The 16,637-nt window shown below is 42.4% G+C and overlaps 1 protein-coding gene across 5 annotated transcripts; it reads right to left on the reverse strand.

The window, feature by feature from the left end:
* Positions 1 to 2,127: 2,127 nt before the first annotated feature.
* On the reverse strand, positions 2,128 to 16,637 carry micall2a (mical-like 2a). 5 transcript variants are annotated; one of them, XM_046331466.1, is made up of 19 exons: positions 16,557 to 16,637; positions 16,282 to 16,471; positions 15,108 to 15,156; positions 13,000 to 13,141; positions 12,467 to 12,642; positions 9,828 to 9,961; positions 9,242 to 9,742; positions 8,944 to 9,101; positions 8,508 to 8,583; positions 7,830 to 8,035; positions 7,600 to 7,707; positions 7,435 to 7,497; positions 7,200 to 7,264; positions 6,898 to 7,015; positions 4,206 to 4,308; positions 4,041 to 4,114; positions 3,800 to 3,914; positions 3,578 to 3,624; positions 2,128 to 3,493 (listed from the first exon to the last, which is right to left on the reverse strand). In XM_046331466.1, the coding sequence occupies exons 2-19, from the start codon at positions 16,422 to 16,424 to the stop codon at positions 3,414 to 3,416; spliced, it is 2,358 nt and encodes a 785-aa protein (XP_046187422.1). In that variant the 5' UTR covers positions 16,425 to 16,471; positions 16,557 to 16,637; the 3' UTR covers positions 2,128 to 3,413. The 5 variants fall into 5 exon arrangements, with proteins under 5 accessions (XP_046187422.1, XP_046187423.1, XP_046187421.1 ...); XM_046331467.1 differs by having other exon boundaries at positions 6,898 to 6,991; positions 16,282 to 16,629; XM_046331465.1 differs by having other exon boundaries at positions 16,282 to 16,628.

A 16,637-nucleotide genomic window follows, 5' to 3' on the forward strand; every position in this document is an offset into this window, starting at 1 on the left:
ATTAAAAATCACTTAATACATCCCTTTACTGAACATCTGAAATGCCAAACATGTCCACAGCGGCATCTCACTTATGTTTAGCACACTTGCTGATATCAAAAAGGACCAAAGGCCAAATTCTGTTCCTAGGTTTCTTTGGAGACCATCCTCTCTGGGTTCTCAGCCAAATGTGAGTCACAGGTAAAAATACAGTGAAGTCCGTCATCCACGGAGCCAGCACATAGGCTGAGGAGAGTGAGACGTTCTGGCATCTATTAAGACTTACGTTATGTACATTGTGTTGCGAGGGGAATTTTACTGATCCACAAAACCAGCAGGAAAAGGATAAGTTCGAGAGTTTTATAAGACCCTGTGGTAAAGCAACTGCATTGCAGAATCTCTGTTAAGTTAAAAGTTGCTGTGGCGCTGAGCAGAAAGTCAGGCAGAATCCTGCATGCCCACTGATAACATGGTTGGATTAGGGACGTTTAAGGGAAGTGAAAATTATTCATTTGAGATGGATGAAAGCTGCACTTGTCAAGTCTACCAGTCATGTACTTTATATATTTAATTTCCACTAGCCAGCATACATCATTTCTCCTCAATGCAAATTTCTACACACCGAAATTGTGAGCATATTTACCTCGGCTCTCTCAAAACCTTGACACAAGAAGTATCGTCACAACAAACAAAAAAAGTATTCTCCATTGAAGTAAAGCTGTGAACAAAACAATGCGATTCGGTTTGCCATATTGAGAATCTAATTGTACACATGCATTTACAATCAAATGACTAGACAAACAACTTTCATTTGAAATAATGCTTTAAGATTAAATTAATGTGGGTTAGACCGTGGTTTTAGCACATCTAATGACAACTTTTAGCACATGCTCAATTGGTTATAGTGTCAGTCCACTAAAAGTGTTGCAACTACAGTATGATGATAAATCATAAAGTCTTTCCCTTTTACTTAGTGTTGCTCTTACAGCCTAGCAACTCATAGAACATGTCGGTCTCTCTGTACAAATATTATGATCTCTGATGAGAATTAAGTCTCCAGCCTGGATGGCCAATAAATTAGAGGCACGATTCTCGTTTACTCATCAGAGCTAATGAGCCTGATAAAATTACCTCGAGGATCATAATTACAGGCTAGTGGCATAGACTGGCACTCTGAATGAGTACAACGCGCGCGCGCACAAACACACTTTATACAGGGGTTTTTAACCCATAGGCCCTCAAATGCTTACTGGTGCCTTGTTACTATACCAATTATGACAAACTATGAAATATAAATTACACTATAGATGGGTAGTGGATTTGATTGTAAAACATGCATAAGGATGCAATACAATGTAGAGCACGGTAAAGTCCTTGTAACAAATCATTTAAATGAATTGAATGTAAACCCCTGACTAAGTCAGTATAACGTGTATTTTGTCAGAGCCAGTACAACACATTATTGCCACCTTTTCATAAAGATGAACCACTCCATCAGTGATGGCATATTTTGATGGACAGCGTGGACACAAAAGCTCACCTCAGAATATTTTGTTTCAGCACATTCACAGGACGAATTGTTTTACTTATGAATATTAATGGTCCTCTAATTTGAGGCCGCTGTTAATGCTTGTCGCTAGGAGCCTGGCAAATAAGGTCCCATTCCTGTTAAAACCATGTATTAGACACCCCCCTGACACTAAGCCCTCGCCTTTGATTCTTAATTGCAGAAGCGCAAGCATTTGCAGTAGATGGGGCGCAAAGCTTTAATTAACTCGATCACACGTATTCTGTCTTGACTGTCACCCACATCACGCATGGTGTACTGCACCAATACCATCCCCAGTTCCTCTCAGCTAGAAAGATGCCGTTCCAAGTTTGTGATCACAATTTCATGCATCTTCAAATTGGGGATATGTCATTTATAAGTAGCTGCAAATATATTGACGTGAACAAATCTTAATGCCTTCCCTAAAACCCATATTAAATGCAGAAAAGTACATCGCTCCAAATGATCACTTCTGAGCTTTGATACTTAAGTAGGGTCCCGGCATAGCTGGTCCAGAACCAAAACATGTTGGATGAAGACTGGTCTGTGCGGTAAAAATCAGGCTGTAACTTTGTGCTTCTATGAGAGAGAGCTCGAGGATCGGTTTAGATTTTTTATTAGGAACTGAACAGTCTCACACGTGAAGAAATCAAATCATATTGAAAAAACATCCCTTACAGTTTATCAAGGAACACGTTAATTGAAACTATAAAATATCATGGCCGAGAATTGCTTAACGTTTAAAACAAAGGCCTACAGTTAAATTCTACAAGACATTAAAAAGTTAGATATGAGTGTTTTCAAAACCAAGGATGTTCAAATTATTTATTGGACAGCAAACTCAATTAAAAATATAAATACACATTATGCACACATTCATTTAACATTCTTCCAAATTTTAAAAAGTCACGAGACATTGGGACCTGTGCATACCTCAAACAGCATTTTCACAGATGACTCCAAAAGTCAACAATGTTAACTTAAAACATTGCAATAATGGACCAGGCATAAACAATGCTTCAGTAGATAATTCTATACTAATAGTTTTAATTAAACCAGGTTTAAGATTAAAAGCTCAATACAACCATTAGTTTATGAGCTACTGTTCTACGTAAGCTTTCACAATGTTATTGCATCAGCAGAGTTGGAACTTTTTGCAGCATGTATAAAATTAGCTGTCTGTACTGTGGTGAATTGGATTCAGGTTCCTACCCGGTTCGTGTAAGGTAAAACCATGGTGCCACCTACAGCACAACAGAAGAAATACAGCCTTTCAACTGAGGTAGCGTAGAACGCTGCTCACCACTTCACTGGTCTAGACAGATTCCACTCAAAATGTTACTCGACGTTTGTAATAACATACTTTTTGGAAGCATAGAAGACATTGGTATTAAATTGGACATACTGGAGCTAAAAACATCACTCAAAGGCAAGCTCCTCTTTTGATACAAACAATTTAACAGTGATATAGATTCTCCTTCACCATTATCCGGTGCAACAATACCAGTTACATTATTTTGCATTGGACTCATGCTAACAGTGACTCTTGAACACCTCTTCACAACAATCCCAACCTAGACATGTGGGAAAAAAAACTAACAAAGTTAAGCAAACCATGAGCTAAATTGTGATCCCTTAGATATACACCAACTCAAAAAGGAACAGAACATTATGATCAGTCAAGTGTCATGAAATCCATCTCAAGAACAACACTAAATGAAGAGTGAAAGCCTGGAGTCTCCTCAAACAAAAAAACACATTTCTAAACAAACCTTCGTGACGAAACACCAACTTGATGTGATATGTAGCTGAAAAAAAGTTGGTCTTAGACCTGAGACCCCCCCGCCCCCAGAGCAGAACAATCAAAACGCAGTCCCTGGATCCCTCACAGTGACCTTTTTACTACTTTTTGTCTGAACAGCATTTTGAAGGAAGACTTCCTCTTGATTTTGGATTGTTTAAGTCCTGTCCACCAGAACAAAGAGAGGAAATTACATTAAGCAAGGTTAAAGACAGGGGCATTTTAAATCAACCACGTTAAATACTCACCAAGAGTCTGCATCATTTCATTCAACTGCTGATCCTCTTTGTCTTCCCTAAAAATGGAGAACATGTTTAGGTTTTTCAAGTTAGACATCCAGCTTGACCTCAGTGGCATTCCAGTCACTGCTTGAGACCATTGCAGATATTGAAATGCTACTCACATTTAAAAAAGAAAATGGGTCACAACTCACAAATTGTACAAACAATAAAGTTACAACATTTCCCTACCTGAGCCTGTCTTCATCTAGTCCTTCTACAATGGCGTTTCTACCGTTCACAATCTCCATCAACCTCTCCATCAGCCCGTTCTCTCGCCGACGCTCCTCTGTAGACTTCAGATGATCTGTGATACCAGGGATAAGACCTGTGTTTGACATAGGAGCAGGACACTACAACACAGTAGCTGCTGATCTGTTAGGGGGATGTAAAGTGAACAGTTGAGGTGCTGTGTGAGCATTGTGCCGCCTACCAGGTTTCTCCAACAGTCTGCGCAGCTCACCCTCCACCCCAGGCTGCTGACCCTCCAGGTCTTGAGTCTTAGCTCTGACAAATGCAATAAGTGATGTTTAAGCCATTGTAAATCCAAAATAGTGCATATACATTTGGGTAACATTTAACTTGACAAGCTACTCACATGTACACAAGCTCTGACTCCCTCCTAATGTACGTCTGCTTCTTTCGGATCAGGTTGAACCAGTCAACCATCAGAGGGTCCATCAAAATGTCCCCCTTACCCTCTGCAAAAGGCCAGTTTCAAGGAAGTTCATTGGCAATACATTTAAAAAATGACTTTTATTTGTGTAAGACTTATGAACAAAATTAATCACATTGTTCCAGTCCAACATGCACATTGAGCCTTTGTCAGTGCCTAAGGGCTGTGTGTATACAAACACACCAGCCACAACCAATAGTACAAACTGGCCTGGGACAGAGAGAAGAGTCCCATTAACTCCCCCTGCCTCCTATCAGCAGGACAGCCAGGAGCATGTAAGGAGTAAAGCAGTGAACCGGATAATATTAATATAACTGTGCCCAGATGGTGACCTTGAGCAGAGCAATCAGGCCCCCCTACTGCCCCTGCTCTGTCTGCAGCCACAGTCAGTCTCTGGGGCTGGTCAGCTATTCACCACCACCTCTCTATCACTCAAGGGGGATGGATAGTATCAGAGGGAGAAGGTGCCCCCATGTGGGCTGTGCCCGCCTCTCGCCTCATTGGGCCGTGGAGGAGGGAAATGGAACCTGTTCGGCAGTCACACCTCTCCCCTCCAGGCTGTGTGGGTTTGGATTCCTGTGTAAAATCCCAGGTGGGTTTAGCGGGTGTCATGACGGTCCTGATCAGGTCAGGTTACAGGAGACCACAACCCTACATATTATCTCTCAACCCCAACGGAGGAGAGATCTAGGGGTTTTATGACCTCATGCCCCTGGTATATCTCAGGCCACAGACAAATTCCTTTGTCCTGTTACTATGGAGAACCAGCCTCAGAACATTAAATATGAAATAAAGGGACTTTGGAACAATGGTTTCCATCAGCCACAATGGTGGTCATGACGATAGATGTATGTCATTTTTGTTTTGTTATTAACGGTTAATCGATGGCGTTATTACGAAAACATTGTAACGTGAAGAGTTTTCCTAGTACATGTTGGATGTTTATACATTGTACGTTGTGTGGCATATGTCCAAATCAAAGGGAATGTTTTGGTAAAGATGAAATGTTAAGTTAGTTGTCTAAAATCGGATTTGAGAAAAACCTTGCTCTTAACTGGGTACGCCCAGTGAATTGCCCTAAAGGCGGTTACGCACACTTCTGACCCAAGGGTATAAAATCTGTGAGTAAAGAATTTACAGGGAAGACTGCGTGACCCAAGCTGCAGCTAAGGTCTAAAAAGTCAACGAACCCAACTCAAGTTTGAAGACAAAGAACCTTTTTCTATCCAAGCTACGGATGAGTAGCTGTGTCTAAGCGGGTGAATTCAAGTCGAACCACCTAGTCTCCATCTCCCATCGAATCGCGGTATCTACACTTTCATTCCAACGCTGTGAGCTCTGAGCTACAGCGCTGTCTGTCCTCAGAAGACCCCTTCCAGAGCAAGGGTGAAGGAACAGACTCCTAAGCCAAAAGGACACGGACATCGTGAGGACGACCAGAAAGGTGCGACGGAGAAGTGCGTCATCGAGCAGCCTGAATGGTCCACACGGAGAATCCACAGAGAACTTCCCCACATAATTACATCATTATCTGACAAATAAGAGCAGCAGTTTGGGGCAAGGCTAGGGTTAGAATAAGCATAGCTGACAAATTCACCGAAATGTATATTTCTCTCATATACTTTCTTTTTCTCTTTGAAATCCCCATTTTGGGTAACACTCGCCATAGTGTTATGACCCGTTATACTACGTTCTAATCAATAGCCTATTAGGTGTATCTTTTATCATCATTTTAGCTTTTTAGTAAATAAATATTCAACTAAGATTGGTGTGATACGAACTCATTGGCGAGACCTGGGTCCGTGCAGATTCACACAGACTATACAACGTTCAGAACGAGATTGTAGAGGTAACTGGTTAATTAGCGGCTGTTGTAAAATCGATAATCTGATATTCTTTGAGTTAATTTGGGAAATAGAAACTCAATAAAAACCAACCTGGTGCCCCAGGTTAATGAGTTAGTAATTGCTTGATTCAGTTAATCACGCAATTAGAAACTTCTAATCACTCGATGAGCAACAGTCGTCACATTAACTAATAGAACTTCACAACACAGGGATAACATGCTCACCATCGGAGCACAACTCAAAACTGAGAAGTGGAGGGACTGGGCAATTTCAATTGAAGTACATTAATAAATATCTAATCATAAAGGCTGGTCTTTTTGGAAGTTAACTTGGAAATAAACATTGATCGAGGGGGAGAATCTCAAGTGCATACTCCTTGCATCCTCTCCCCTTCTCAATACCCATTGGAGGAGAAGGTCAGAGGGGAGGGGCTTCTGGCTCTCTCATCCAATGGGTTGAGGCGAGGACTACGCAATTGAGATTCTCCCATGGTGTCCTTCAAAATCCTGTCCTGAAAAAAAGACCCAGTTAAGGTTGAAACATGGTCCGTCTTCTTTAACATAAACGACAAGCAATTCTGCACACTGTTAAGTCCTTCAAAAGCCAGACTAGTGCCAAAACCAATAACTTACCTAAATGTCAAAGGGAGAAAGTGTATGCAGAGGACCTCTCTCCCACTTGCTTTGGCAAATAAACAATCGCTATTAGTCAACATCAACAAAGGAAGGAGAAACACTGGGAGTCAAGGGCAGTCCCAAGGAAAGTACCTTCCTCACAGCTGCGAAGCCTCTTCTCCATCTCCACTCCCTTCCTCTCCAAGTCACCCAGGCTGTCGCCAATCTCACGCAGCTCCTTCACTATCTGGTCCATAGGGATGTGATGGGACTTACATTGAACAAAACAAAGAAACACCTATTGTGTCACCACCAATTGCTAATCCTGCGTAATTATTTAACTATGACCTGAATTTCCTAAGAATATTACATATTTTCACATAGGATAGTCATTGCCTCTGATAAGCTCTAGTAACATGCCACTATTTATGTATGAGACATAACTGACAACTTACTGAGGGGGACCTAATTTCAGACTGGGAGGTGTTTGTGGGTGACAAATACTTCCCATTTTTGGAGCCTAAGAGGTAGATAGAATAGGATTATTACATATGTAATGGCTGACATTCAGGGAACCATTGTCACATAAGACTTAACTTCTGAAAATAAACAGGCTAAGACATAACAAAAACAAATTAAAACAATGGTTGAGACAATGTCTGGTAATAGAAAGTAAAGGCCCAGTCTAACTTGTGGAACCCTGGCGAGGCTGTTGAGGAGACATTGGGGGAGAATAATTGACATCAGTTGAGCCTAAAAGAAAAAAAACAAAGTGTAACCGATTAATAACCTGCAAGTTATAGACTCCAAATACATTGTTGCGATGCAATCACTGAACGGAGTTCTTGTCTTTACCCGATCCCGCAGAGCTGTGGTGTGGCTTATTGGGAGTTGGAACCCTGTGCCAGACAGGAACCAGGGGAGGAGTGGACAGAGGAGTAGAATAATTCCCATTTTTAGTACCTAGAAGGTGAAGCGCGATAATTTAAAAATCACAAGTCATCGAAAATGTTTACTCAATCATTTATGAAACACTAATCACTACTCTGCCAACTATAGAGGACAAGATAATAAAAAGCAGGTACCCAAGCCTCCAGAGCCGCAACGGGGCTGTTTGGGAGACGGAGCTCTGTGAGACACCGGGGCAGGTGGAGGAGGGTTGAAGGCTGCTGGGGGAATCGGAGGAGAGGTAGAGCTGATGTTGACGATGATACTAGTAGCGAAAGACTTCGAGATGGCTTCAGGTTTGGGTTGCTCAACAATGGTCGCATGGTCCTCAGAGTCAGAGGTCCTGGAGAAAGAGGGTGCATGTAAGGAGCAGGAAAAGATTGGACTTTCCCCTGAAATCAACCAATTTGGATTGAACATAGAGTAAGTACAAACAGAACATTCAACCTCACCTTAAATATTTAGAAATAATGGAGGTGAGAAAATAGTGGAGGGGGTCATCAGAGGGAACTCTGGGGAAACTAGTTAGTGTTGCACTAGGGTTCACTTCAGGCATAGCACTCCTTGGGACTTGTGAGGATGGGGGAGGAGAGTGGCTGCAATTTGAGCCAATCAGCCATAACAGAGCAGGGCGAGGCAGGATGAATCCGGAGGCTGGAGGAGTGGATACATGCGACACCCAACTGGTTAGTTCTCCAGATCAGATATATGATTTAATCTCTCACCCGGGTGACAATACCTGCCTTTCCTTTGTGTGGATGTACAGGATTAGAAAGAGAAAGTGGTTGGTTAACAGATGAGCAGTCCAGACTTACTTCAGTCCTGGTCCATTTTTAACAGGCTTGAGCTTAGATCGCCAGTTAACAGGAGCCTCTGCACAGTCTGCACTTACTGCCAAAGAGACATACATTTTGAAAGGAGAGTAGATTCAAGCTCATTATCAAATTCTACAATTCTATTTAATGTTAAAAATAAAATCATTTAAAAAGGGCTAAACAAGATGGGATAACTAAATAAAAAGTGGCTGTTAGTAAAGACTGCTAATGCACTAGCAGCTCATCTTATTTTCATGCACTTCAAAACAGACTTTTGTTGAACTGTATGGAAATGCTGTTCGTGGCTACACCCTTGCATTAACAACAAGGTCATCGAAAGTGTTCTAGCATTTGAAGTTTCCCCTATGACCTATTGTAAAAACATGATCGTGATAAAAAAAAGTTCTGAAAATGAAATGGAATTGAAAAAGCTTGCCTTTGGTGCTGAAGGATACAGTTGTTGGTCTGGCGCTGGCTTTGTTGACGGTGTTAAGCAATTCCTTATTGCTGGTGAAGTGTTGTCCTGCTGTGTCTGGCCCACATTTAGCCTGCTTCCAGCTGGGGAGGTCAGCTGAGCTTAGCACATCTCCAAACCTGGGAAGCAATACTATCACCATTAGGTTTGGAAATGTACATTTAGTAATAGCTGACATCCACAAAATGATATGAACTGTGGCCGTGCACACTCGAACAAGACTAAAAGCCTATAGGTAAACACATAGGACTTTAATCACCTTTCTGCTGGTCGGATAACAAAATAGCTGGTGTTATTGTTGTTGCAGTTCGCTTCAGCTAGTTTCTGGGTAATGACAGCCCTGGCTCGGTTCTTCTCTTCCTCAGGACTCAGGGGTACCCTCGGCAGTCCTGAGGGGGCTGGGGGCTTCTGGCTGCTGGAGGTTGAGGTAGATGACTGGAAGAACCTTTGCCGTGCTGCCTGGGTTCTCTGGGCCGAGCTGGTCCAGGGTTGGGGAGCTGGGGTGGTGGTCTCCACAGGCTTCAAGACCACCTTGATGGGGGTCGAAGGCAGAGAGGTGGAGCAGGAGACAGACTGGACTCTGCTGGTGTAACTTTTGGATTCAACTTTGGCGCTTGGGCATCCGGTTTTTATGACAACCCCAGAGGGAGGCTCGTTGCAGCCATTCTTAGTGTTCTGGTCATCATTACAGATGAAGATACCTGGCTCCTTCCCTGGTTTATAGGCCCCAGCCAGGAGGACGATGGAGCATTCACTGCACCTAGTGAAAGGTGCAACATAAAAGGTGTCAACACGTTTGAACCATAATGGTGGAGCTGGGTTCTATGTTTAAAGTGGACATTTACTTGAAGCAGCTCCTGTGGTAAAGCTTCCCCTCGATAAAGTGCCGTTGGACCAGATGAACGTGACATTTGCATACAACACATTTACTGCTGAGAGTGCCCGTCTTATTGGACCTCTCCACCAAAACTTCAGTCTTCTGTGGAAGAGAGAGAAAAAAAAAGTGTTTTGGTCATGTAAACTAAACCACCCTGTCAACTGAGTTTATTTTCAGCAAAATTAACATAACAAGATTCAACTACTGAGACAAACTGAACAAGTTCCACAGACATGTGACTAACAGAAATTGAATAATGTGTCCCTGAACAGAGGGGGGGGGGGGGTTCAGAATCAAAAGTCAGTCAGTATCTGGTGTGGCAACCAGCTGCATTAAGTACTGCTGTGCATCTCCTCCTCAGACTGCACCAGATTTGCCAGTTCTTGCTATTGAGATCCGGGCTCGTCGCTGGCCATGGCAGAACACTGACATTCCTGTCTTGCAGGAAATCACACACAGAACGAGCAGTATGGCTGGTGGCATTATCATGCTGGAGGGTCACGTCAGGATGAGCCTGCAGGAAGGGTACCACATGAGGGAGGAGGATGTCTTCCCTTTCAATGCACAGCATTGAGATTGCCTGCAATGACAAGCTCAGTCCGATGATGCTGTGACACACCGCCCCAGACCATGACGGACCCGCCACCTCCAAATCGATCCCGCTCCAGAGTACAGGCCTCGGTGTAACGCTCATGCCTTCGATGAGAAACGCGAATCTGACCATGGCCCTTGGTGAGACAAAACCACGACTCGTCAGTGAAGAGCACTTTTTGCCAGTCCGGTCCAGCGATTGTGGGTTTGTGCCCATAGGCAACGTTGTTGCCGGTGCAGTCTGGTGAGGACCAGTCTTACAACAGGCCTCCAAGCCCTGAGTCCAGCCTCTCTCAGCCGACTGAGGACAGTCTGAGCACTGATGGAGGGATTGTGTGTTTCTAGTGTAACTCGGGCAGTTGGTGTTGCCATCCTGTACCTGACCCGCAGGTGTGATTTTCAGATGTACCGATCCTGTGCAGGTGTTGTTACATGTGGTCTGCCACTGCAAGGACGATGGGCTGTCCATTCTCTCACAGTACGGACATTGCAATTTATTGCCCTGGCAACATCTGCAGTCCTCATGCCTCGTTGCAGAATGCCTAAGGCACGTTCACACAGATGAGCGGGGAATCTTTCTTTTGGTGTTTTTCAGAGTCAGTAGAAAGGCCTCTTTAGTGTCCTAAGTTTTCATAACTGTGACATTAATTGCCTACAGTCTATAAGCGGTTATTGTCTTAACGACCGTTCCACGGGTGCATGTTCATGAATTGTTTATGGTTCATCGAACAAGCATGGGAAACAGTGTTTAAAACCTTTACAATGAAGATCTGTGGTTATTTGGATTATTTGGTTATTATTTGGATTTTTACAAATTATCTTTGAAAGACGGGGTCCTGAAAAGGGGACATTTATTTTTTTGCCGAGTTTAGATACACATGACCAAAAGTATGGACACCTGCTCGTCAAACAACGCAATCCAAAATCATGGACATTAGTAGGGAGTTGCTCCCCCTTTGCTGCTAAACAGCCTCCACTCTTCTGGGAAGGCCTTCCACTAAATGTTGGAACATTGTTGCAGGAACTAGTGAGTTCGGGCACTGATGTTGGGTGATGAGGCCTGACTTGCAGGCGGCGTTCCAATTCATCCCAAAGGTGTTCGATGGGGTTAAGGTCAGGGGTCTGTGCAGGCCAGTCAGGTTTTTCCACACAGAGCTTGACAAACCAGCGTTAAGATTTCCCTTCAGTGGAACTAAGGGGCCTAGCCCAAACCATGAAAAACAACCCCAGACCATTATTTATCCACCAAACTTTACAGTTGGCACTACGCATTGGGGCAGTTAGCATTGCTGGCCAAACTCAGATTCAACCGTTGGACTGCCAAATGGTGAAGCGTGATTCGTCACTCCAGAGAAAGCATTTCCACTGCTCCAGAGTCCAATGGTAACGAGCATTACACAACTCTAGCCAACACTTGGCATTGCGATCTTAAGCTTGTGTGTGGTTGCTCGGCCATGGAAACCCATTTCATGAAGCTCTCTATGAACAGTTATTGTGCTGACGTTGCTTCCAGAGGCAGTTTGGAACTCTGTAGTTAGTGTTGCAACCGAGGACAGACGATTTTTACACGCTACAGCACTCGGCAGTCCTGTTCTGTGACTGACCACATCGCAGCTGAGCCATTGTTGCTCCTTTACATTTCCACTTCACAATAACAGCAATCACAGTTGACTGGGGCAGCTCTAGCAGGGCAGACATTTTACAAACTGACTTGTTGGAAAGGTGGCATCTTATGACAGTGCCACATTGAAAGTCACTCAGCTCTGCAGTAAGGCCATTCCACTGCCAATGTTTGTCTACAGAGATTGCATTTGTGTGCTTGAAATTATGCATTTGTGTGCTTGAAATTATACACCTGTTAGCAATGGGTGTGGCTGAAATAAAATCCACTAATTTGAAGGGGTGTCCACATACTTTTGTATATATGGTGTACATTTAGTAGTTCATCTAAATGTATGCCTGTCAATCATATATATATATATATCTTTAAAATAGACATTAAAGAACCATTTGTACCTGAACAGCAGCTCTGGTTGCTTTGGGGGAGGTTTTCACCATGAGAGAGGGAGGTTGGCGATTCTCTATTGCCATTTTAGACACTATGGTTTTGGCCACCACCGGGAGATTCTTCTTTCCACACGGCTCCTCCTTGGAGCCCTCTGCTGGCCTTTTCACAGCACCCACCCCTCCAACTGGAAAAAACAACATTGGCCATCAGAAATTAGAGGGTTGAGCCACAATACTCTAGTCTACAATACCTAAACCAATAGCTCAGTAGAGATGCTTTGTGAAACAGTATATTCAAACTATTTCAATCTTTTAAACCAATAACCATAAACAATTTGAAAAACATTTGACAAGTTTTAAATGTACTACTGATTGTAAGGACAGGCACATTTCACTAAACGGGTTTGAAGCAATGTTCTCACCCAATTTAATACAACGCGTGTATTTCACACAATCACCATAAGTAACACCGCACCAGGAAAGAAAACACATATAGGCTAGTGCTCCAATGTAACAAAGCTGCCTCAAGTCAAGAGTCTTACTAGGGTTGCGTCCGTGGAAGTAGTTGTAGTACTGAGAGACATAGGTGAGGATGCTCAGTCGGTCTGGGATCCTCAGGGCCACCATGTCCTCTGCATCCAGCAGAGCAGCGATCCCCAGCTTGTCCTCTGCAACCCGGAAAGCCTGAAGTTAGAAATAAACACTTGTTTTATTAACCAACCCTAAAGTCATAGAGACAACAATTAGATGGGTCAGGTGTATTAGAGTTCCCCCTAGCAAGCAGAACACATAACATTTTACATGTTTACAAACTGTTAACTTTTAAGACTTACAAAGCAGAAGTAATAAGGAAAAATCTTACATCATTTGAATAACACGTTCCCAATGTTCTTGAGTGTTTCTTAAAATACAAAGCAGCTACTTAATTTAACTGTAAACAAGCCAGACAAAATGGTATCTTCAGAAATAGAAAATAGTGTGGTCCAGCCAGCAGCTGTTTGTGGCCCCATGCCGGGGAGGTCTGGACAGGGGGTGAATAATGAATAGCACATTTCCTGTGCACACTCAGCCCTGGGAACAAGGAGGGAGAAGGACAACGGGGCATTGTTTGGGATCAACCTGATGTGCTCATTAAAATGTTAAAGTACAGCCTTGCAGAACGGCATATCCGTTCGTGTTGGAGGAGGAGGAGAAAGGCCAAACAACTTCTACATTTGTGAGATTCTCTGTATAACAGAAACGGAACTGCCCATTGTTGCTGTACGAAACAGAGTCTGGACAAAACAAATGCATATTTGAGTCTGTAGTGACAGATACCCACCACTGAGAGAAACCTGACACACATGAAGGACTGGGACCTCCTTGTCATGAAATAAATACTGTCAATGTATATGGGATTACCGCAGACTAAAAAGTAGTAGCTACACAACATTGGTGTTTGGACTCCATGGGGGAATTCCTTCCTAGTTGGATGGTCAAATAGACTAGCGCTACTAAAACTGAGAAAAGAAACTACTCTTCTGTATGGCTTAAAACATGTTCTTATGCAACCCCTCAAGCAGTGTTGTCTCATCATACTGTCTAACATTTGTAAATGGACCTTTATCGTGCGGATCGAGTGGCCCACAGATAACAGTAAGCCTCATTCATAATGAATAACCCAGGGAGCCTCTTCTAGTACTCAGGTTCTTAACAGACGCTGTGGGGTATCGGCACGACTAGCAGCTAGTGTTTTGCAACAGATCCTGGAGAGCATAGAACACCGAGGTCTGTAATCCTCAAAATCAGAGGAAACCAGCACAGAGAGAACTAAATTATGGACAAGTCCCAGCTGCGCTGCTGTTTGACTCATTCTTATCCTAACAGTCCTAACACACTTCCTGCTATGAAGGAAATAGAGGGGGTGGGAACAAAACAGTTGGTCAAATAATTCCAAAGAGTTAAGAAGATAAATTCAACCAAGTCAAACATAGTATCTGATGTTAATAGTTAAGCCGGCATCTGTCGAAGTATCAATAGAAATGAGTGCAACTAGCCATAGTCACTACCAAGTGAATTGTTAGGCAGTATAACACTCACTGACTTGACACGTTCCGTACAACTCACAGATGACATTCTCCTCACATTAAAACAGCAACATGGGACAGACCTTGTATAGCACCCCAAGGAGAGATGGTTTCCCAAACTACAGTTGGCATATGAATAACCTTGCCTGGGACATGAAATCCTAGGAATCCATGTTGTTCAGTTATCAACTGGGAAAGACGTTCAACATTTGGCCACAGCGTTTACATAATATGCATGCTACAAGCAATAGGTCACATTTATGGTGAGCCATCTCATTCTTTTCATGAGTTTGCATTCAACATCACCCTTCAGAGCAAAATGTGTTTGCCCCAGTTCAATAGAAACACTGAGGTATACATCAAAATAACCATGAATTGACTTGTGCACAATTCCAGTCCTTTGGAGACGTCGCTAATAAAAATGAATGTTACAAAGGACTTGATGCATTTGTAACAATGCAATCACCTCACACACAAACCAACTGACTTCCTGATAACATGGTCAAACAGTTCAGTATGGTCATGTCAATGTACAACCTTTAACTGTAATGATGTACTGTCTATTTATGCATGTAACATCTTACCAAGTTGTTGTTGTCAAAAACATCCTCTTTATTCAGGGAGTCGTAGTCTCTGAATATAGAACACAGGGAAATTAATCATTCACATTGTGGAGGTTGATCAAAGGTTATTCCCATGTGAATTTGGGTGCCTAACTGCCCTGTTCAAGGAAAATAACCAGGTTTCTGGGATACATCAAAGATAATATTCTAGTCCACTAGTATAGCAAGAAATCTTGTGGGAATGGTTATGCTGGGATGTTTCTTTCTGTTTCAGACATTTAGTACATAAAATCAAATGTGTTTTCTTGTTAATCAAAAATGATGTTTGACTTAACCTGGAAACTCTAAAAAGTTTGACTAGGGCACATTTCATTTCCATTCATGTGACATTATGCAATGTATTGATTAAAAATAAAGGCTCACATACATACCTACATGAAACTATGGTAAAAACATACCTTACTCGTAGTTCAAAATTCACTTGTGAATATGGATATTTGCCTATGCTTATCTAGCCTAATTGATGAACATGCTTAGATAAATATAGATTACATTTCTTATTCAACCAAAATGTTGTCAAGCCTCTGGCTAGAGGAGGGATTCCCGACACCATTGTTAAACAGGAAGCCACTGGGAACACTTTCCTTCAAAATAAATAGAACATGATAGCAAATAGCGCTTCGTTTCTATTGTATGTAGTGTTCAAGGGATTACATTAGGCCAAACGTTACATGAGAACATTACTTTTCTAAATCATGATTTGAAACTAGTCTAAACTACAAAATGTGTTTGCAAAGTAGAAGACAATGACATAAAACATTAAAATGTTGTTTGGTTATGATAAAAATGGTATGGCGACAGTAGGCTAAGGTTTCCCAAACTCGGTAACGTTATACGTTTTGGTTTTTGCCCTAACATTAAAATCAGCTGATTCAAGTCAACTAATCAAACTTTGATCATTTGAAATCAGCTGTGTAGTGTTATGGCAAGTAACACAGAGTTTAGAAAACGCCGAGGTCGGTTATTCATAGATATTATAAGATTTTAACTGTAGCTTTAGCAGCGAATGCCCATCGAAGTGTTTGGAAGTATTGATTGTTTGCAGCTGCTAATGATCTGTTGCACCTGATTAACCATTACGTTGAACATCAATTCTTCAGCCAAATCTATATTTTAAAGTCACATTAATGCTTACATTAGGTCCGGTCTGTACTTATGGATAAGCGCACAGAACGCCAACCCGTCCCTAAAAGAAGTTGTCATGTTGATGACAGCCACATCTCGGTACCCATCGCACTGAAGTTTGCACCACTGTTGAAGCGCCTTGATGGCAGCCATCCTTCCCGGAGCGCGTCCTGTCAAATAAATGACTCCCGAAAAAATATCTATACAAAAGAGAAGTATGCAACCAGTGGTGTTATGTCTTATTTCAGGTGATGTACAGGTAGTAGAAAGCAAGATACCGATTACCAAGAAAGAAAAGCCAGATCAGTCTTCAATCATCGGCTGATGGTCGCGACTGATTCGCTACCATTGCATAGCTCATGAAAA

The sequence above is a fragment of the Oncorhynchus gorbuscha genome, linkage group LG26 (genome assembly GCF_021184085.1).
Source record: "Oncorhynchus gorbuscha isolate QuinsamMale2020 ecotype Even-year linkage group LG26, OgorEven_v1.0, whole genome shotgun sequence".
In the NCBI taxonomy this organism is placed as follows: domain Eukaryota; kingdom Metazoa; phylum Chordata; class Actinopteri; order Salmoniformes; family Salmonidae; genus Oncorhynchus; species Oncorhynchus gorbuscha.

What these genes read in the sequence shown, in the direction of transcription:
- micall2a (XM_046331466.1), bottom strand. Translation starts at nt 16,424, where the DNA reads ATGGCTGCCATCAAGGCGCTTCAACAGTGGTGCAAACTTCAGTGCGAT. An exon ending in TTTTTGACAACAACAACTTG is followed by an intron (nt 13,142 to 15,107) that starts GTAAGATGTTAC and finishes TTCTAACTTCAG; the next exon opens with GCTTTCCGGGTTGCAGAGGA. An exon ending in GAGTCAGAGCTTGTGTACAT is followed by an intron (nt 4,115 to 4,205) that starts GTGAGTAGCTTG and finishes TGCATTTGTCAG; the next exon opens with AGCTAAGACTCAAGACCTGG.